At 49.0% G+C, this 22999-nt stretch overlaps 1 protein-coding gene across 2 annotated transcripts in view; it reads left to right on the forward strand.

The window, feature by feature from the left end:
* The window catches only part of RIMOC1 (RAB7A interacting MON1-CCZ1 complex subunit 1), a 130514-nt gene that overhangs the window by 92544 nt on the left and 14971 nt on the right, over positions 1-22999 (forward strand). The window contains exon 1 of one of the 2 annotated variants that reach the window (XM_063961492.1): positions 2066-2244. The exons of the other annotated variant lie outside the window; for it this stretch is intronic. Coding sequence (XP_063817562.1) covers positions 2157-2244 — 88 coding nt within the window. The 5' untranslated portion in view covers positions 2066-2156. Of the gene's footprint in view, positions 1-2065; positions 2245-22999 lie in introns of those variants that run through there. 2 annotated transcript variants of the gene reach the window in all.

Genomic DNA, 22999 nt, shown 5'->3' on the forward strand with positions numbered 1-22999 from the left:
CAATGTTATAGACAAAACCTGAGCTGGTGGGTGCCAGTCATAAAATATGTGGACAAACAGATGCAAATCCTGTCCCTCAACACATAACTGAGCCTAAGAATGACATATAGGGGTGTATTCAATTGATGTTGTATCCTTTCCGACGGAAAAGATCCGACATTTGAGTATTCAATTAGTTGAATTTGGCCATTCACGACAATGCCAAACCGACTTTTTTTAAAGTCGGATTGACATTGTCGGAAACGGGGCTAAAACCTGTTGGATTTGGCCGCAGAATCCGAAAAAACACGAGGATTCGCGGCTATTCCGCCGATCCACGTGTTTTCCGACAAGTCGGAATTCCCGAATTGTCGGAAAAATGGCAGGGGTCGGAAAAACATAAAAAAGTTGGAAACTGCCGTCTTTCCGACAAGACGGCAGTTATCGACTACAATTGAATACACCCCATAAACACAATTTACAGTACTTAATTGAATATTTTTTTCTGAATTTCTCAATGAGACCTCTTTCAGACATGCATCAAAATCCCGGGTCAATGCATGTGAATGCGCAGCAACACAGGATTTTGGTATGTCTGAATGCAAACAACCTGGGACTAATTCCCGGGTCCGCGACCCGTCTCTCCATCAGGGTCATGGAGGTGGCGCTCAGGAATTTGCCAGCATGCTAGACCCAGCAATATCCCGGGTATGATGTCTGAAAGGGATATAAGAAACTTTTGACCTGGGGTACCATGAAAAAAATTCCGATACTCTAGGCAGGGTTGCCGACATTCTGGCTTGCCTGTCCGGTAGAGGGCAGTCAGCTTGGCGCTGCTGGGAGCTGTGCGGGCAGGCGTGATGCAGCGTAGGGGCATGGCAAGGGTGTGGCTCAGTACAAGAGGCAGCACAGGGGGCATGGTGTTCATTGTCGCGTCATTCTGACCACGTCCCCTCTATACAATGCCGATATTTCAGGCATTGTACAGTGGTGGGCGGGGCTACAATGACGCAATACAGCACGAATCATGTCATCGTACTGCCCACTTGTGGTCTGTAAATAGGTGGCTATTGGGGTGTGTGGGGAGTGGTGCTGGGGGCTGCGGGAGACTTGGCCACCTTTCCGGGGGGCCAGGAGTAGCACTGGATTTTCTTGAGCCTCCCGGCATTATTTCAAGTGACCGGATCAAGGCCCTCATTCCGAGTTGTTCGCTCGCAAGGCGAATGTAGCAGAGTTACACACGCTAAGCCGCCGCCTACTGGGAGTGAATCTTAGCTTCTTAAAATTGCGACCGACGTACGCGCAATATTGCGATTACAAACGAGTTAGCAGTTTCTGAGTAGCTTCAGACTTACTCTGCCTGTGCGATCAGTTCAGTGCTTTTCGTTCCTGGCTGACGTCATAAACACACCCAGCGTTCGCCCAGGCACTCCCACCGTTTCTCCGGCCACTCCTGCGTTTTTTCCGGAAACGGTAGCGTTTCCAGCCACACGCCCCTAAAACGCCGTGCATCCGCCCAGTAACACCCATTTCCTGTCAATCACAATGCGAACGTCGGAGCGATGAAAATGCCGTGAGTAAACTTACTTTCATCATAGTAAAGTTACTTGGCGCAGTCGCAGTGCGAACATTGCGCATGCGCACTAAGAGAATTCTCACTGCGATGCGATGAAAATCTCCGAGCGAACAACTCGGAATGAGTGCCCAATTACACATTGCTGACTTACATGGGACATTGATTCATACATAATTACATGTGAAAACATTTACATTTCCAACTGTAAAACGACATGCAATTAACCCTTTCACATGTTAGCACTTATCTATGATTCCAACTTGGGGGGGGAGAATAGTACTAACTACAAAACAGATAAGTCAGATATGCATGGATGGATTATCCAGAGATGTTTATTTCAGTCCCCGTTATTTTATAATTTTCTATCGTATTATTTACCAATATTCTACAGATTAGTTCTGATACACAATACAGTACTGGGAAAGTACAGGCAAAGTGATCTGGCAGCTGCAGAGCTCAGTGACTGTATAATAAGGAGAGCTATCAGTGACAGCACAGCACTGACAAGGAGATCAGAAGAGTTGTCGTTCTCATTCTCTCCCTACAGATAAGCACCAGATCATGTGACCGCACCTCACGTGATCCCGCCCGTCCGTCCAACATGGCGGCCCCCAGTAGCCTGGACTGGAAGAGTAGAGCCGAAAAGCTGCAGCACAGATGGGACAGTCTGCAGGAGCGGGGCCGTGGCGGTGAGACAGTGGGGGAGCCACAGCTGCATTGCTGCTGCTGTGTACAGTGACTAATAATGGATATTTTAGTGAAACCCGAGGACTGCAGCCAGGAGCCAGCAACGGAAAAGGTCCCTTAGCCCACTTGATTCTAGCATCTGAGAGGCTTTTCTGTGGCACAACAAATCCCAGCATGGGCTGCCAGAAATTGTAGCTGTACACCAATTAGTTACGCACAGATAGCTCAGCTCTGGTCTCTAAATCATGTTAGGCTAAAATAAGACAAGATTTCTCTGACGTCCTAGTGGATGCTGGGAACTCCGAAAGGACCATGGGGAGTAGCGGCTCCGCAGGAGACTGGGCACAACTAAAGAAAGCTTTTAGGTCACCTGGTGTGCACTGGCTCCTCCCACTATGACCCTCCTCCAAGCCTCAGTTAGATTTTGTGCCCGGCCGAGGTTGGATGCACACTAGGGGCTCTCCTGAGCTTCTAGAAAGAAAGTATATAATTAGGTTTTTTATTTTACAGTGAGACCTGCTGGCAACAGGCTCACTGCAGCGAGGGACTAAGGGGAGAAGAAGCGAACCTACCTGCTTGCAGCTAGCTTGGGCTTCTTAGGCTACTGGACACCATTAGCTCCAGAGGGATCGACCGCATGGAACTGGCCTTGGTGTTCGGTCCCGGAGCCGCGCCGCCGTCCCCCTTACAGAGCCAGAAGCAAGAAGAGGTCCGGAAAATCGGCGGCAGAAGACATCAGTCTTCACCAAGGTAGCGCACAGCACTGCAGCTGTGCGCCATTGCTCCTCATACACACTTCACACTCCGGTCACTGAGGGTGCAGGGCGCTTGGGGGGGGCGCCCTGAGCAGCAATAAAAACACCTTGGCTGGCAAAAATACCACAATATATAGCCCTAGAGGCTATATATGTGATAATTACCCCTGCCAGAATCCATAAAAAAAGCGGGAGAATAGTCCGCGAAAAAGGGGCGGAGCTATCTCCTTCAGCACACTGGCGCCATTTCTCCCTCACAGCTCCGCTGGAAGGAAGCTCCCTGGCTCTCCCCTGCAGTCTACACTACAGAAAAGGGTAAAAAAGAGAGGGGGGGGGGGCACTAAATTTAGGCGCAGTATATATAACAGCAGCTATAGGGGACATAATTCAGTTAGTCCCTGCATTATATAGCGCTCTGGTGTGTGCTGGCATACTCTCACTCTGTCTCCCCAAAGGGCTTTGGTGGGTCCTGTCCTCTGTTAGAGCATTCCCTGTGTGTGTGCGGTGTGTCGGTACGGCTGTGTCGACATGTTTGATGAGGATAATGATGTGGAGGCGGAGCAGATGCCTATAGAAGGGATGTCACCCCCTGCGGGGCAGACACCTGAGTGGATGGACTTATGGAAGGAATTGCGTGCACGTGTTGACTCCTTACACAAAAAATTTGACGACATGCCAAATGCGGGACAGCCGGCTTCTCAGCTCGTGCCTGTCCAGGCGTCTCAAAGGCCATCGGGGGCTCTAAAACGCCCGCTACCTCAGATGGCAGACGCAGATGTCGACACGGATACTGACACCAGTGTCGACGACGATGAGTCTAGTCTAATGTCCACTAAGGCCATTCGTTGCATGATTGAAGCAATGAAAGAGGTGTTACAAATTTCTGATATAAACCCAGGTACCACTAAAAAGGGTATTATGTTTGGGGAGAAAAAACTACCCGTAGTTTTTCCCCCATCAGAAGAATTAAATGAAGTGTGTGAAGAAGCGTGGGCTTTCCCTGATAAAAGATTGGTAATCTCTAAGAAGTTACTAATGGCGTTCCCTTTCCCGCCAGAGGATAGGTCACGTTGGGAGACACCCCCTAGGGTGGATAAAGCGCTCACACGTTTGTCTAAAAAGGTGGCACTACCGTCTCCGGATACGGCCGCCCTCAAGGAACCTGCTGATAGAAAGCAGGAGGCGATCCTGAAGTCTGTATATACACACTCGGGCATTATACTTAGACCAGCTATTGCGTCAGCATGGATGTGCAGTGCTGCCGCTGCGTGGTCAGATTCCCTGTCAGAAAATATTGACACCCTAGACAGGGACACTATTCTGCTAACCATAGAGCATATAAAAGACTCAGTCTTATACATGAGAGATGCACAGAGGGAGATCTGCCGGCTGGCATCTAAAATAAGTGCATTGTCCATTTCTGCTAGGAGAGGCTTATGGACTCGCCAGTGGACAGGGGATGCAGATTCAAAAAGGCACATGGAAGTTTTGCCTTATAAGGGTGAGGAGTTATTCGGGGATGGTCTCTCGGACCTAGTTTCCACAGCAACTGCTGGGAAGTCAGCATTTTTACCCCATGTTCCCTCACAGCCTAAAAAGGCGCCGTTTTATCAGGTACAGTCCTTTCGGACTCAGAAAAACAGGCGTGGAAAAGGCGGGTCCTTTCTGTCCAGAGGCAGAGGTAGGGGAAAAAGGCTGCAACAAACAGCAGGTTCCCAGGAGAAAAAGTCCTCCCCCGCTTCTTCCAAGTCCGCCGCATGACGGTGGGGCTCCAAAGGCGGAGCCAGGTACGGTGGGGGGCCGCCTCAAAAATTTCAGCGATCAGTGGGCTCGCTCACAGGTAGATCCCTGGATCTTGCAAATAGTATCTCAAGGGTACAAACTGGAATTCGAGGCGTCTCCTCCCCACCGGTTCCTAAAATCTGCCTTGCCGACAACTCCCTCAGACAGGGAGGCTGTGCTAGAGGCAATTCACAAGCTGTATTCCCAGCAGGTGACAGTCAAGGTGCCCCTACTTCAACAAGGACGGGGTTACTATTCCACACTGTTTGTGGTACCGAAACCGGACGGTTCGGTGAGACCCATTTTAAATTTGAAATCCTTGAACACATACATAAAAAAATTCAAGTTCAAGATGGAATCGCTCAGGGCGGTTATTGCAAGCCTGGACGAGGGGGATTACATGGTATCCCTGGACATCAAGGATGCTTACCTGCATGTCCCCATTTACTATCCTCACCAGGACTACCTCAGATTTGTGGTACAGGATTGCCATTACCAATTCCAGACGCTGCCGTTTGGACTCTCCACGGCACCGAAGGTTTTTACCAAGGTAATGGCGGAAATGATGATACTCCTTCGAAGAAAGGGAGTTTTAATTATCCCGTACTTGGACGATCTCCTAATAAAGGCGAGGTCCAAGGAGCAGTTGTTGGTTGGAGTAGCACTATCTCAGGAGGTGCTACACCAGCACGGTTGGATTCTGAATATTCCAAAATCACAGCTGGTTCCGACGACACGTCTACTGTTCCTGGGTATGATTCTGGATACAGTCCAGAAAAAAGTGTTTCTCCCGGAGGAGAAAGCCAAGGAGCTGTCATCTCTAGTCAGAGACCTCCTGAAACCGAAACGGGTATCGGTGCATCACTGCACGCGGGTCCTGGGAAAGATGGTGGCTTCTTACGAAGCAATTCCTTTCGGCAGGTTCCATGCCAGAATCTTTCAGTGGGACCTGTTGGACCAATGGTCCGGATCGCATCTTCAGATGCATCGCCTGATAACCCTGTCTCCAAGGACCAGGGTGTCTCTGCTGTGGTGGCTGCAGAGTGCTCATCTTCTAGAGGGCCGCAGATTCGGCATACAGGACTGGGTCCTGGTGACCACGGATGCCAGCCTTCGAGGCTGGGGGGCAGTCACACAGGGAAGAAACGTCCAAGGACTATGGTCGAGTCAGGAGACTTCCCTACACATAAATATTCTGGAACTAAGGGCCATTTACAATGCCCTAAGTCAGGCAAAATCCCTGCTTCTACACCAGCCGGTACTGATCCAGTCAGACAACATCACGGCAGTCGCCCATGTAAATCGACAGGGCGGCACAAGAAGCAGGACGGCAATGGCAGAAGCCACAAGGATTCTCCGATGGGCGGAAAATCACGTACTAGCACTGTCAGCAGTGTTCTTTCCGGGAGTGGACAACTGGGAAGCAGACTTTCTCAGCAGGCACGACCTCCACCCGGGAGAGTGGGGACTTCATCCAGAAGTTTTCACGCTGATTGTAAATCGATGGGAACGGCCACAGGTGGACATGATGGCGTCCCGCCTAAACAAAAAACTAGAGAGATATTGCGCCAGGTCAAGGGACCCTCAGGCGATAGCTGTGGACGCTCTAGTGACATCGTGGGTGTACCAGTCAGTTTATGTGTTCCCTCCTCTGCCTCTCATACCAAGGGTACTGAGAATAATAAGAAAACGAGGAGTAAGAACAATACTCGTGGTTCCGGATTGGCCAAGACGAGCGTGGTACCCGGAACTTCAAGAGATGATCTCCGAGGACCCATGGCCTCTGCCGCTCAGACAGGACCTGCTGCAGCAGGGGCCCTGTCTGTTCCAAGACTTACCGCGGCTGCGTTTGACGGCATGGCGGTTGAACGCCGGATCCTGAAGGAAAAGGGCATTCCGGAGGAAGTCATTCCTACGCTGATTAAAGCCAGGAAAGATGTGACTGTACAGCATTATCACCGCATATGGCGGAAATATGTTGCTTGGTGTGAGGCCAAAAAGGCCCCAACAGAGGAATTTCAACTAGGTCGATTTCTGCATTTCCTACAAGCAGGAGTGACTATGGGCCTGAAATTAGGCTCCATTAAGGTACAGATCTCGGCTCTGTCGATTTTCTTCCAGAAAGATCTGGCTTCGCTACCTGAAGTTCAGACGTTTGTGAAAGGAGTGCTGCATATTCAGCCCCCGTTTGTGCCTCCAGTGGCACCTTGGGATCTCAACGTGGTGTTGAGTTTCTTAAAATCACATTGGTTTGAGCCACTTAAAACCGTGGATCTAAAATATCTCACGTGGAAAGTGGTCATGTTATTGGCCTTGGCTTCAGCCAGGCGTGTGTCAGAATTGGCAGCTTTGTCATGTAAAAGCCCTTATCTGATTTTCCGTATGGATAGGGCGGAATTGAGGACTCGTCCCCAGTTTCTCCCTAAGGTGGTATCAGCTTTTCACTTGAACCAACCTATTGTGGTGCCTGCGGCTACTAGCGACTTGGAGGATTCCAAGTTACTGGACGTAGTCAGGGCCTTGAAAATTTATGTTTCCAGGACGGCTAGAGTCAGGAAAACTGACTCGCTATTTATCCTGTATGCACCCAACAAGCTGGGTGCTCCTGCTTCTAAGCAGACTATTGCTCGCTGGATTTGTAGCACAATTCAGCTGGCGCATTCTGCGGCTGGACTGCCGCATCCTAAATCAGTAAAAGCCCATTCCACAAGGAAGGTGGGCTCATCTTGGGCGGCTGCCCGAGGGGTCTCGGCTTTACAACTTTGCCGAGCTGCTACTTGGTCAGGGGCAAACACGTTTGCAAAATTCTACAAATTTGATACCCTGGCTGAGGAGGACCTTGAGTTCTCTCATTCGGTGCTGCAGAGTCATCCGCACTCTCCCGCCCGTTTGGGAGCTTTGGTATAATCCCCATGGTCCTTTCGGAGTTCCCAGCATCCACTAGGACGTCAGAGAAAATAAGATTTTACTCACCGGTAAATCTATTTCTCGTAGTCCGTAGTGGATGCTGGGCGCCCGTCCCAAGTGCGGATTGTCTGCAATACTTGTACATAGTTATTGTTAACTAAAGGGTTATTGTTGAGCCATCTGAGAGGCTCAGTTGTTTTCATACTGTTAAACTGGGTATAGTATCACGAGTTATACGGTGTGATTGGTGTGGCTGGTAAGAGTCTTACCCGGGATTCAAAATCCTTCCTTATTATGTCAGCTCGTCCGGGCACAGTGTCCTAACTGAGGCTTGGAGGAGGGTCATAGTGGGAGGAGCCAGTGCACACCAGGTGACCTAAAGGCTTTCTTTAGTTGTGCCCAGTCTCCTGCGGAGCCGCTATTCCCCATGGTCCTTTCGGAGTTCCCAGCATCCACTACGGACTACGAGAAATAGATTTACCGGTGAGTAAAATCTTATTTTTGTTATCAAATCTGAGAACATAGAGGGGGTGGTATTTGTGCTTGTTTGATTATGAATGTCTAGAGCACAGGTTCTCAAACTCGGTCCTCAGGACCCCACACGGTGCTTGTTTTGCAGGTCTCCTCACAGAATCTCAAGTGACATAATTAGCTCCACCTGTGGACCTTTTAAAATGTGTCAGTGAGTAATTGATACACCTGTGCACCTGCTGGGTTACCTGCAAAACATGCACCGTGTGGGGTCCTGAGGACCGAGTTTGAGAACCCCTGGTCTAGAGCACAGGTTCTCAAACTCTGTCCTCAGGACCCCCACACAGTGCATGTTTTGCAGGTCTCACAGAATCACAAGTGAAATAAATAGTTCCACCTGTGGACCTTTTAAAATGTGTCAGTAAGTAATTAATACACCTGTGCACCTGCTGGATTACCTGCAAAACATGAACTGTGTGGGGTCCTGAGGACCGAGTCTGAGAACCTGTGGTCTAGAGCACAGGTTCTCAAACTCTGTCCTCAGGACCCCACACAGCGCATGTTTCTATTTTGTCCTAGAGGATGTTGGGCACTCTCAAAAGACCATGGGGTATAGACGGGATCCGCAGGAGACATGGGCACTATAAGACTTTCAAAGGGGCGTGACCTGGCTCCTCCTTCTATATCCCTCCCCAGACTCAGTTTTAGAAATGTGCCCGGACGAGACACAGGGCACTCAGGGAGCTCTTAGAGTTTCTCTGAAAAGACTTAATGTTAGGTTTTTTATTTTGGGGAGATCTGCTGGCTACAGATTCCCTGCTTCGTGGGATAGAGGGGAGAGCAGTCTAGACCCACTTCTAATGAGTTTCAGGGCTCTGCTGCTGCTGACAGGATGCCTTCCGCACCTGAGGGGAGATGAACGCCGGGTGCTCTCGGATGCTCGCTCCCACAGCCTGCCGTCCCCCCTCTTCAGGCAGAAGTCAGAAGAGAGGGGAGTATTGAGGAAAATACATCTTCTTCAAAAAGACGGCATATAAGAGGTACCGCACAGCGGCTTGCTCAGTGCACGCCAGGCTCCCGTTCAGGTCACACCGCTGGGGGAGGGCACCCTGGGGAGCTTGTTACCTCTATAAACTGGCTGGCAATGATATTCAGTGCCCAGGCACTGTCCGCAATACCCCCGCCAGGATAAATATATAAAATTAAGCAGGACGAAGCGTGCCATGTTGGGGGCGGGGCTTCTTGCTCACTGGCGCCATTTTCCTCCTCAGTGAAGTCGCTGGTCCTTCCTCACCCGCAGCAAGTACCAGGGGGCTCAAAATGGAAGGGGGGGGCATATTTATTTATTTATTATAAGTAAAGCGCAGCAGCTCTGGGACATTTATTAGTGTGGTCAGAACTGCTTATTTGGCGCTGGAGTGTGAGCTGGCTATTTCCCTTTGTGTTCCCTCACAGGCTTGGTGTGTGTGCTGTCTCTGGGTAGTCGACATGTCGGAGGCAGATTATTCCTCTTCGGGGGATAATTTATCAGGGACACCGAATGTTTTGGGGGTGGCCCTGTCGGCACCGCCGACTGCAGATTGGTTAACTACATTGAATGCCTTGCATGCTAGTGTCACGTCATTAAATCAAAAATTTGATCAGTCTGAATCTCAATCCCAGGTATGGAAAAGATCAGTGGAGGACGCTTTATTACAAATGCAAGACCCTGCGGGGTTGCACAAGCGTAGATTTGACCAGTTAGTTGACACGGGTACCGACACAGAGGCCGATGTCGATTATGCTGATTCTAGGTTGGACCCTAAATTGGCTAAGAGTATTCAGTATATGATTGTTGCTGTCAATCAAAGATATCTTGAATATTAATGAGGACCCTATTTACAAGGAAAAGAAGCGCTCGGTTACCTTTCCTCCTTGTTTTGAACTGAATGCTCCCTTTGATAGCATTAGGAACAGCCCTGATAAAAAATTTCTGATTCCTAAAAGGATCAGGGTGGCATACCCCTTTCCCGAGTCTGATAGGGATACGTGGGAAAATCCCCCCACAGTAGACAAAGCCCTGGCGCGTTTATCAAAACAGGTAGCCCTCCCTGCAGCCCAATCGATGGCCCTTAAGGAGCCGGCGGACCGTAAGCAGGAGGCTACCCTAAAGGCTATTTTCACTACTACAGGGACGCTGCTTAGGCCTCTTATTGCGTCTGCGTGGGTCAGTAGTGCTATTGAAAAGTGGGCAGACACTTTTTCTTCTGATTAGGATACTCTGGATAGAGATAACATCCAGGTAATGCTTGGTTATATCAGAGATGCAGCTGCATACTTGAAAGAGGCTGCAAGGGATGCTGGCCTGCTAGGTGCTAAGGCGAATGCTATGTCTGTTGCGGCTAGACGGGCGCTCTGGACTCACCAGTGGAATGCTGATGCTGATTCCAAGAGAAATATGGAGTCTCTTCCTTTTAAGGGAGGTGAACTTTTCGGTGACGGTCTTACTGATTTAGTATCAGCAGCTACCGCGGGTAAATCTACCTTTTTACCTTCTGTTCCTACGCAACAGAAGAAACCGCCACATTATCAAATGCAGTCCTTTCGGCCCAACAAGTATAGAAGAGGCAGAGGAAACTTCTTCCTGGCTACCAGAGGTAGAGGAAGAGGCAAGAGGGTACCCGCATCCTCCCCAGCTTCTGCCAAATCCACCGCATGACGCCAGGTCTCCTTTACAGGGCCCGCACCGGTGGGGGCACGCCTAAAGCTTTTCAGTCAGGTCTGGGTTCGCTCGGGTGTAGACCCTTGGGTATTGAGTATTGAGTGGTCTGCAGTGCAGTACAAAACTTGTGTCAAAATCAGGTTGTGGTCCCGGTATCCCTGGCACAGCAGGGGCAGGGGTTTTATTCAAGCCTGTTTGTGGTGCCGAAGCCGGATGGCTCGGTAAGACCAATCCTCAACCTGAAATCTCTCAATTTCTTCCTGGTGAAATTCAAATTCAAGATGGAGTCTCTCAGAGCTGTGATTTCCAGTCTGGAGGAGGGGGAATTCATGGTTTCATTGGACATCAAGGACGCCTACCTTCATGTCCCCATTTATCCTCCTCACCAAAGTTTCCTGAGGTTTGCTATCCAGGATACGCACTACCAGTTTCAGACGTTGCCGTTTTGGTCTATCCACGGCTCCGAGGATTTTCACCAAAGTAATGGTAGAAATGATGGTTCTCCTGCACAAGCAAGGGGTTACAATTATCCCGTACTTGGATGATCTCCTGATAAAGGCGAGGTCCAAGGACAAATTGTTGCAGGACATTGCACTATCCCTGTCAATTCTACAACAGCACGGCTGGCTCCTGAACTTGCTGAAATCACAGTTAATCCCGACAACCCGGTTGGCATTTTTGGGCATGATACTGGACACGGTCCAACAGAGAGTGTTCCTCCCCATGGAGAAAGCTTTGGAAATTCAGAGTCTGGTAAAACTCTTGCTAAAATCGAAAACGGTCTCCATTCATCAATGCATTCAATTGCTGGGAAAAATGGTGGCGGCATACGAGGCCCTCCAGTTTGGGAGGTTCCATGCCAGAGTGTTCCAGTGGGACCTGTTGGACAAATGGTCCGGATCCCACCTTCATATGCACCGGAAGATAAGTCTATCTCTCAACGCCAGAATCTCACTTCTGTGGTAGCTCCACAGCTCTCACCTCCTTGCGGGATGCCGGTTCGGGATCCGGGACTGGATCCTAGTAACCATGGAAGCAAGTCTCTGAGGTTGGGGGGCAGTCACTCTGGGGTGAGCTTCCAAGGAAGATGGTCAAGTCCGGAAACGCATCTTCACATAAACGTTCTGGAACTGAGAGCCATTTACAACGGCCTCCTACAAGCGGAACATCTTTGGAACCTGCCGGTTCTGATCCAATCGGACAATGTCACGGCAGTGGCTTACATCAACTGCCAAGGCGGCACGAGAAGCAGAGCAGCAATGGCAGAAGCCACGAAAATTCTTCGTTGGGCGGAAAAACATACAAGCACTCTGTCGGCAATATTCATTCCGGGAGTGGACAACTGGGATGCAGACTTCCTCAGCAGACACGACCTTCATCCAGGAGAGTGGAGCCTCCATCAGGAGGTCTTCGCACTGATAACAGTTCGATGGGGGGTTCCCCATATAGACATGATGGCGTCTCGCCTCAACAGAAAACTTCTGAGGTATTGTTCCAGGTCCAGGGACCCTCAGGCGGAGGCAGTGGATGCGCTGACAACACCCTGGGTGTTTCCGTCGGTGTACGTTTTCCCTCCGCTTCCTCTCATCCCAAAGGTATTGAGACTTCTAAAAAGAACAAACATTCCAGCGCTCCTTGTAGTCCTAGATTGGCCAAGGAGAACGTGGTACCCGGATCTTCAGACGTTACTAGTCGACGATCCCTGGCCTCTTCCTCTGCGCGAGGACCTGCTGCGGCAGGGGCCGTTCGTCCACCAAGACTTACAGCGGCTACGTTTGACGGCATGGCGGTTGAACGCCAGATTTTAGCCCCTACCCAGATTTTAGTACCTACTCTTATTCTTGCCAGGAAGGCTGTGACGTCAAAGCACTATCACCGTATTTGGAGGAAATCTATTTCCTGGTGTGAGTCCAAATGGAGAAATTTGACCTTGGACGTTTTCTCCATTTTCTACAGAATGGAGTGGATGCGGACCTTAAATTAGGCTCCATTAAAGTGCAGATTTCTGCCTTGTCCATTTTCTTTCAGAAACAATTGGCCTCACTTCCTGAAGTGCAGACCTTTGTGAAAGGGGTGTTGCACATCCAACCTCCTTTTGTGCCCCCTGTGGCACCTTGGGACCTTAACGTCATATTATCGTTCCTTCAGTCACATTGGTTTGAACCTTTGCGTAAAGTGGAGTTAAAATTCCTCACTTGGAAAGTTGTCATTTTGTTGGCGTTGGCATCCGCAAGGCGGGTGTCGGAGTTGGCGGCCTTGTCTCACGTGAGCCCTTATTTAATTTGCCATGAAGATAGAGCAGAGTTGCGAACTCGGCAACAATTTCTGCTGAAGGTGGTTTCCTCTTTTCATATCAACCAACCAATTGTGGTGCCAGTGGCTACTGGCGCTTTGGCTGAGAATAAGTCTCTGGATGTGGTCAGAGCTTTAAAGATTTATGTAGCCAGGACGGCTCCATTGAGGAAAACAGTGTCTCTGTTTATTTTGTATGCTCCCAATAAGATTGGGGTTCCTGCTTCCAAGCAGACCATTGCCCACTGGATATGTCAGACGATTCAGCAGGCTCCTTCAACGGCAGGCTTGCCGTTGCAAAAATCGGTGAAGGCCCATTCCACTAGGAAGGTGGGTTCGCCCTGGGCGGCTGCCCGGGGTGTCTCGGCATTGCAACTTTGCCGAGCTGCTACTTGGTCGGGGTCGAACACGTTTGCTAAATTCTACAAGTTTGATGCCTTGGCCGATGAAAACCTTAAATTTGGTCAATCAGTGCTGCAGAGTCATCCGCACTCTCCCGCCCGCTATTGAGCTTTGGTATAAACCCCATGGTCTTTTGAGAGTGCCCAACATCCTCTAGGACGAAATAGAAAATAGGATTTTAAATACCTACCGGTAAATCCTTTTCTATGAGTCCGTAGAGGATGTTGGGCGCCCGTCCCAAGTGCGTACTGTATCTGCAGTTTAGATCTGGTTACACACAGGTTGTGTTTTTGTTTTTTTCTTCAGCTTGTTGCTGAGGTTTTGTCCATGTTTGTTGACATGTGTTCAGTTATCTGCCATGTTATACGGCATGCTTATGGCGTGAGCTGGTGTTGGCTCACCTTGTTTGTTAAGTCCTTTCCTCGAAATGTCCGTCTCGCCGGGCACAGTTCCAAACTGAGTCTGGGGAGGGATATAGAGGAAGGAGCCAGGTCAAGCCCCTTTGAAAGTCTTAAAGTGTAAAGTGCCCATGTCTCCTGCGGATCCCGTCTATACCCATGGTCTTTTGAGAGTGCCCAACATCCTCTACGGACTCATAGAAAAGGATTTACCGGTAGGTATTTAAAATCCTATTTTTGCAGTTCTCACAGAATCACAAGTGAAATAATTTGCTCCACCTGTGGACCTTTTAAAATGTGTCAGTGAGTAACTAATACACTTGTGCACCTGCTGGGTTACCTGCAAAACATGCACTGTGTGGGGTCCTGAGGACCGAGTTTGAGAACCACTGGTCTAGAGCATACCTCCCAACATGACCCTCTCCAGGAGGGACAAAATGCTCTGCTTCTGGACTTTCATCTTAATGTATGATTGCAATCACCTGTGTGGAACAGGTTACTGGATAAGAAAGGTGTTTCAGCACAGGTGAGGGCAATCATAAATTTAAGAGGAAAGTCCAGGAACAGAACATTTTGTCCCTCCTGGAGAGGGTCATGTTGGGAGGTATGGTCTAGTGCAGTGGTTCTCACACTCAGTCCTCCGCACCGCAAGCAGTTCACATTTTCCAGGTAACCCAGCAGGTGAACAGGTCTAGTCATTACTCACTGACACATTTTAAAGATTCATAGGTGAAGCTAATTATTTCTCTTGTGATTCTGTGAGGAGACCTGGAAAACATGTACTGTGTGTGGTCCTGATGATTGAGTTTAAGAACTTGTGGTCTAGAGCAGAGGTTCCAAAATGTGGTCCCCAAGGCACCGTAATGGTCCAGGTTTTAAAGATATCCATGGCTTAGCACAGATGGTAAAATCAAATTGATTGAGGTACTAATTAAGGGGGACATTTACTAAGCAGTGATAAGAGCGGAGAAGTGAGCCAGTGGAGAAGTTGCCCATGGCAACCAATCAGCACTGAAGTAACATCTATAATTTGCATACTATAAAATTATACAGAGCTGCTGATTGGTTGATGGGACAACTTCTCCACTGGCTCACTTCTCCGCTTTTATCACTGCTTAGTAAATGTCCCCCTTAGTCACCTGTGGCCAAGTATTGACATACTTAAAACCACGCCTGTTAAGGGCCCTACACACACGGCGATGTGCCGCCGAGGTGCCCGACGGGCGACCCGGTGACGGGGGGAGTGAAGTTTCCCAGCTCCATAGCATTACAAGCTCTTATGGACGAGATTGTCCATATTGGCTTGCATGCATAAGCGAACCGGCACCAACGATGAACGAGTGCGGGGCCGCACATCGTTCATTGTTGGTGACTACACACTGAACGATATGAACCAGAACGTTCATATCATTCAGTTACATCTTTAAGGGCCCATAGGGTGCCTTGAGGACTGCGTTTGCGAGCTTCTAATCTAGAATAATACTGATGTATTATCTATGTTCTAGTTACCCACATATTTTTATCTCCTTTGTGGTCCTATTTAACAAGACAAAATGCCCAGTTAATGTGAAATAAGAAGTTTACGCATTAGTAAGCTTACCACAATATCCCTTTAAGCCAAGACACTCATGAATTACACAGGTTCTGTGGCTGTCTGACGTCAAGCCTGAATTTCACATGGATTTAATCAGCCGCAGAACCTGTGTAATCCATGAGTGTCCCGGTCTAAAGGGATAGTATGGTAAGCCTACTCATTATTAGAGATAATTTAAGTAAGGAAGCTATTTCTTAAGCCTCTAACGCAGGAGATGTCTCAGCTGTCTCCTGCATTTTGGATTACATGCAGTCCCCATACAATGTATGAGGGAGTTTTGGCTGTGCATGCTATGATTTCAGAGCATGATTGCCGCAGTAAGCACATCTTTAGATTGCGTTACTCCACTCGTTCCTATTGAAAGTAGAGCCAGAAGAGGAGATATAAAAGGAATCGTTGCACAAAGCAACCATACAATGGGGCAGATGTATGAAGCCTGGAGAAGGGATAAAGCAGTGATAGACGGAAGGTGATAACGCACCAGCCAGTCAGCTCCTAACTGTAATTTTTCAAATCCCTAATGATTGACTGGTGCGTTATCACCTTGATCTTATCACTGCTTTATCACTTCTTTATCCCTTCTCCAGGTTAATACATCTGCCTCATAGTCTGTTAGTTCAAAGACTGTGCTAATTGACATTCAGTAGCTGATTGGGTGCTTTGGGCAACTGCTCCACTCTATTTAGGCTTACCATACTATCCCTTTAAACCGGAACACCTATGATTTTACACAGGTTCTGTGGCTGCCGACTTCAAGCCTGCGTTTCAGATGGTTTTAATCAGCCACAGAACCTGTGTAATCCATGAGTGTCCCGGTTTGAAGGAATGGTATGGTAAGGCTAGCTCTATCTCTCTCCAGGACTTAATACATCTTCTTCAGAGTGAGAATTGAGTTCCATTTGGATCCATTGGCTCTCAAAGTGTGCATGGGCAATCTCTGTTCCTGCGTGAGCAGTAAAGTCCCATACACACTGAGCGATTCTGAGCTGAAAGCAGGTCACTTTTGGTGTTTTGAGCTGCTTTCAGCTCAAAGCCGCCCAGTGTGTATGGACAAGCAATGAGCGGTGAACGCTGATGCGTGCTTCCTGCTTCATCGCTGGCAGTTGCTGTTCATCTACTAGTATTACCAGTAGATGAACGGCGGGGTGAGCGGCTTTCCATAGCGTCCTGCTATGGAAAGCCGCTTACCCCCGCTGACATCGCTGGGCAGAGGGGAAAAGCACCCAGTGTGTATGCACTGAGCGCTTTTCAGCCCAGCGATGTCGGTGATCATCGCTATGCATACACGCTGGGCAAAAACGCCCAGTGTTGGATGGACCTTAACATCAGAGCCGACCTTAGGCATAGGCAAACTAGGCAAATGCCTAGGGCATTTGGTATGCTTAGGGGCACCAGCAGCTTCTGCTGATTAAAATGATATGCGGCATGCCTATATTCTGTGTGTGACTGCGGCTGTATCTGCATACGAAATGCTACATTGCAGTGTATTCCTGGAAATCAATGTAATGTAGCATTTCGTATGCAGATACAGCCGCAGTCGCACACACAATATAGACATGCTGCATATCATTTTAATCAGCAGAAGCTGCTTCTGCGTCCCAGCCACATAGCAATGCAAATTATGCATTGTCATAAACAAAAGGCTCCCGATGTTAGCAGAGCTACCAGCTGACTCATGCCAGGCATCTCCTGCAGAACTAGCGGCGGTGCTAGGGGGCACCAGCCAAAATCTTGCCTAGGGCATCATATTGGTTAGGGCCAGCTCTGCTTAACATTGCTGGGACGGTGCATGGCAGGGGTAGCATTTGATTTACCGATGGTCATAATCCTGACAGCCATTGACCGACAGTCAAAATACCGACATTATTATACCAACATGTTCAAAATAGCACAGTAAATAAAGATTAACAAGTGGGCGCAAAGGACCTACATAGAAAATGTCCTCAGGGTGAAATCTGTGTTCTTAAATTCCCAATTCACCGTATAGTCAGTCAGGTGGTAATTTTCTTTATCTCAATAGAAAAAAGAATAGATCATGGTGCAGATCAGATTAAAAGGGACAATACGTTTTAATAGACACAGGACACTCTCACAATTTACATAAAAAGGAAAAGCATGTAACCAATTAAATGGTACAGGTAGGAGTGTAGGCTTCTAACATCATCACGTTACCCTCCCAGAATAGTATTGGGACACCACTGGTGGTTCCGGATAGCACACCAGTTTGGAGCGGGCTTTGAAGTCAGAAGTCAGACAACATCCACAGCAAGCAGAAAACGCCACCAGCTTAACACGTTTCGGACAATGCTTGTCCTTCCTCAGAAGGTGAATTGGGAATTTAAGAACACAGATTGTGACACTTCTGGAATATCTATATAAAGAAAATTACCTCCTGATTGACTATATGGTGGTTAGGGAACTTGAGAACCCAGTTTGTGATACTTCTGGAACATCTTTCACCCTGAGGACATTTTCTATGTAGGTCCTTTGCGCCCACTTGTTAATCTTTATTTATTGTGCTTCTTTTGGAATTTTATGAGGATTCCGTGTTTTTCAAGCAGGCTGCATTGGTTTAGGCAGCGCATTTGTTCAACACACTTGTTTTTGAATGTTCAAAATGGCGACATAATCAGAATACCGACATTTGAAATGCGACATGTCAAAATGCTGACATGCGTTTTTAAGGAATTTTTGCCCCAAAACAGACTTATTTGTTTGTTTATTTATTTATTATTTATTAACAGTTTCTTATATAGTGCAGCAAATTCCGTTGCGCTTTACAATTTGAAATAACAATAACAAAATGGGTGATAACAAACAGTCATAGAGGTAGGAAGGCCCTTACAATCTATAGGGAAATAGGCATGTGTACACAAGGAAAGGTGCTTTCTCTGACGTCCTAGTGGATGCTGGGAACTCCGTAAGGACCATGGGGAATAGCGGCTCCGCAGGAGACTGGGCACAACTAAGAAAGATTTAGGACTATCTGGTGTGCACTGGCTCCTCCCTCTATGCCCCTCCTCCAGACCTCAGTTAGAATTTTGTGCCCGGCCGAGCTGGATGCACACTAGGGGCTCTCCTGAGCTCCTAGAAAAGAAAGTATATTTTAGGTTTTTTTATTTTCAGTGAGATCTGCTGGCAACAGACTCACTGCTACGAGGGACTTAGGGGAGAGAAGCGGACCTACCTGCTTGCAGCTAGCTTGGGCTTCTTAGGCTACTGGACACCATTAGCTCCAGTGGGATCGAACACAGGCCCAGCCTCGGTCGTCCGGTCCCGGAGCCGCGCCGCCGTCCCCCTTGCAAAGCAAGAAGAACGTCCAGGAAATCGGCGGCAGAAGACTCCGGTCTTCATTAAGGTAGCGCACAGCACTGCAGCTGTGCGCCATTGCTCCCTGTGCACACCACATACTCCGGTCACTGATGGGTGCAGGGCGCTGGGGGGGGGGGGGGCGCCCTGGGCAGCAATTAGAGTACCTTAAAAGTGGCAAATCACACATAATATAGCCTAATAAGCTATATATGTGTAAAATACCCCTGCCACATTATGATTATAAGAGCGGGAGAAGTCCGCCGAAAAAGGGGCGGGGCTATCTCACTCAGCACACTGGCGCCATTTTCTCTTCACAGTGCAGCTGGAAGACAGCTCCCCAGGCTCTCCCCTGTAGTTTTCAGGCTCAAAGGGTTAAAAAGAGAGGGGGGACACTAAATTTAGGCACAAATCTGTGTATTATAGCAGCTATAAGGGAAAAATCACTGTGGGTAGTGTGAATCCCTGCATTATATAGCGATCTGGTGTGTGCTGGCATACTCTCTCTCTGTCTCCCCAAAGGACTTTGTGGGGTCCTGTCCTCAGTCAGAGCATTCCCTGTGTGTGTGCGGTGTGTCGGTACGGCTGTGTCGACATGTTTGATGAGGAGGCTTATGTGGAGGCGGAGCAGATGCTGATAAATGTGATGTCACCCCCTGCGGGGTCCACACCTGAGTGGATGGACATGTGGAAGGAATTACGTGACAGTGTCAACTCCTTACATAAAAGGTTTGACGACATAGCAGATGTGGGACAGCCGGCTTCTCAGCCCGTGCCTGCCCAGGCGTCTCAAAAGCCATCAGGGACCCTAAAACGCCCACTACCTCAGATGGCAGACACAGATGTCGACACGGATACTGACTCCAGTGTCGACGATGATGAGACTAGTGTACATTCCAATAGAGCCACCCGTTACATGATTACGGCAATGAAAAATGTGTTGCACATTTCTGATATTACCCCAGGTACCACAAAAAAGGGTATTATGTTTGGGGAGAAAAAGCTTCCAGTGGTTTTTCCCCCATCTGATGAACTAAATGAAGTGTGTGAAGAAGCGTGGGTTTCCCCCGATAAGAAACTGGTAATTTCTAAAAGGTTACTAATGGCGTACCCTTTCCCGCCAGAGGATAGGTCACGTTGGGAGACATCCCCTAGGGTGGATAAAGCGCTCACACGTCTGTCAAAGAAGGTGGCACTACCGTCTCCGGACACGGCCGCCCTAAAGGAGCCTGCAGATAGAATGCAGGAGGCTATCCTGAAGTCTGTATATACACACTCGGGCATTATACTGAGACCAGCTATTGCTTCAGCATGGATGTGCAGTGCTGCAGCTGCGTGGTCAGATTCTCTGTACCTTAGACAGGGACACTATATTGCTAACCATAGAGCATATTAAAGACGCAGTCTTATACATGAGAGATGCACAGAGGGATATTTGCCGACTGGCATCTAAAATAAACGCAATGTCCATTTCTGCCAGGAACTCGGCAGTGGACAGGTGATGCTGATTCTAAAAGGCACATGGAAGTTTTGCCTTACAAGGGTGAGGAGTTGTTTGGGGATGGTCTCTCGGACCTCGTTTCCACAGCTACAGCTGGGAAATCAACATTTTGCCCCATGTTCCCTCACAGCCAAAGAAAGCACCGTATTATCAGGTACAGTCCTTTCGGCCCCAGAAAGGCAAGCGGGTTAAAGGCGCGTCCTTTCTGCCCAGAGGCAGAGGTAGAGGGAAAAAGCTGCAGCATACAGCCAGTTCCCAGGAACAAAAGTCCTCCCCCGCTTCCTCTAAGTCCACCGCATGACGCTGTGGCTCCACAGGCGGAGCCAGGTACGGTGGGGGCCCGTCTCAAGAATTTCAGCGACCAGTGGGCTCGCTCACGGGTGGATCCCTGGATTCTACAGGTAGTATCTCAGGGGTACAAGCTGGAATTCGAGACGTCTCCCCCTTGCCGTTTCCTCAAATCTGCCTTGCCGACAGCTCCCTCGGACAGGGAGGCAGTGCTGGAGGCAATTCACAAGCTGTATTCGCAGCAGGTGATAGTCAAGGTACCCCTTCTTCAACAGGGACGGGGTTACTATTCCACAATGTTTGTGGTACCGAAACCGGACGGTTCGGTGAGACCCATTTTAAATTTGAAATCCTTGAACACTTATATACGAAGGTTCAAGTTCAAAATGGAATCGCTCAGGGCGGTTATTGCAAGCCTGGACGAAGGGGATTACATGGTATCACTGGACATCAAGGATGCTTACCTGCATGTCCCCATTTACCCCCCTCACCAGGAGTACCTCAGATTTGTGGTACAGGACTGTCATTACCAATTCCAGACGTTGCCGTTTGGTCTGTCCACGGCACCGAGGGTATTTACCAAGGTAATGGCAGAGATGATGATACTCCTTCGAAGGAAGGGAGTTATAATTATCCCGTACTTGGACGATCTCCTTATAAAGGCGAGGTCCAGGGAACAGTTGTTGATCGGAGTAGCACTAGCTCGGGCAGTGCTACAACAGCACGGCTGGATCCTGAACATTCCGAAGTCGCAGCTGGTTCCTACAACGCGTCTACTGTTCCTGGGGATGGTTCTCGACACAGAACAGAAAAAAGTGTTTCTCCCGGAGGAGAAGGCCAAGGAGTTGTCATCTCTAGTCAGAGACCTCCTAAAACCAAAACAGGTGTCGGTGCACCATTGCACGCGAGTCCTGGGAAAGATGGTGGCTTCTTACGAAGCAATTCCATTCGGAGGGTTCCATGCAAGGACCTTTCAGTGGGATCTGTTGGACAAGTGGTCCGGATCGCATCTTCAGATGCATCGGCTGATAACCCTGTCTCCAAGGGCCAGGGTGTCGCTGTTGTGGTGGCTGCAGAGTGCTCATCTTCTAGAGGGCCGCAGATTCGGCATACAGGACTGGGTCCTGGTGACCACGGATGCCAGCCTTCGAGGTTGGGGGGCAGTCACACAGGGAAGAAACTTCCAAGGACAATGGTCAAGTCAGGAGACTTCCCTACACATAAATATTCTGGAACTAAGGGTCATTTACAATGCCCTAAGTCAGGCAAGACCCCTGCTTCAAAACCAGCCGGTGCTGATCTAGTCAGACAACATCACGTCGGTCGCCCATGTAAACCGACAGGGCGGCACAAGAAGCAGGATGGCGATGGCAGAAGCCACAAGGATTCTCCGATGGGCGGAAAATCATGTGTTAGCACTGTCAGCAGTGTTCATTCCCGGAGTGGACAACTGGGAAGCAGACTTTCTCAGCAGACACGACCTCCACCCGGGAGAGTGGGGATTTCATCCAGAAGTCTTCCAAATGATTGTACACCATTGGGAAGGGCCACAGGTGGACATGATGGCGTCCCGCCTCAACAAAAAGCTAAAAAGATATTGCGCCAGGTCAAGGGACCCTCAGGCGATAGCTGTGGACGCTCTGGTAACACCGTGGGTGTACCAGTCGGTGTATGTGTTCCCTCCTCTGCCTCTCATACCCAAGGTACTGAGAATAATAAGAAGGAGAGGAGTAAGAACTATACTCGTGGTTCCGGATTGGCCAAGAAGATCTTGGTACCCAGAACTTCAAGAAATGATCTCAGAGGACCCATGGCCTCTGCCGCTCAGACAGGACATGCTGCAGCAGGGGCCATGTCTGTTCCAAGACTTACCGCGGCTGCGTTTGACGGCATGGCGGTTGAACACCGGATCCTAAAGGAAAAGGGCATTTCGGAGAAAGTCATTCCTACGCTGATTAAGGCTAGAAAAGATGTGACCGCAAAACATTATCACCGCATATGGCGAAAATATGTTGCTTGGTGTGAGGCCAGGAAGGCCCCAACGGAGGAATTTCAACTGGGTCGATTTCTGCACTTCCTACAGTCAGGAGTGACTGTGGGCCTAAAATGGGTTCCATTAAGGTCCAGATTTCGGCTCTGTCCATTTTCTTCCAAAAAGAACTGGCTTCACTGCCTGTAGTTCAGACTTTTGTTAAGGGAGTGCTGCATATTCAGCCCCCGTTTGTGCCTCCAGTGGCACCGTGGGATCTCAACGTGGTGTTGGATTTCCTGAAGTCGCATTGGTTTGAACCACTTAAATCCGTGGAGCTAAAATACCTCACATGGAAAGTGGTCATGCTGTTGGCCTTGGCGTCGGC

Source organism: Pseudophryne corroboree, chromosome 1 (genome assembly GCF_028390025.1).
Source record: "Pseudophryne corroboree isolate aPseCor3 chromosome 1, aPseCor3.hap2, whole genome shotgun sequence".
NCBI lineage: Eukaryota > Metazoa > Chordata > Amphibia > Anura > Myobatrachidae > Pseudophryne > Pseudophryne corroboree.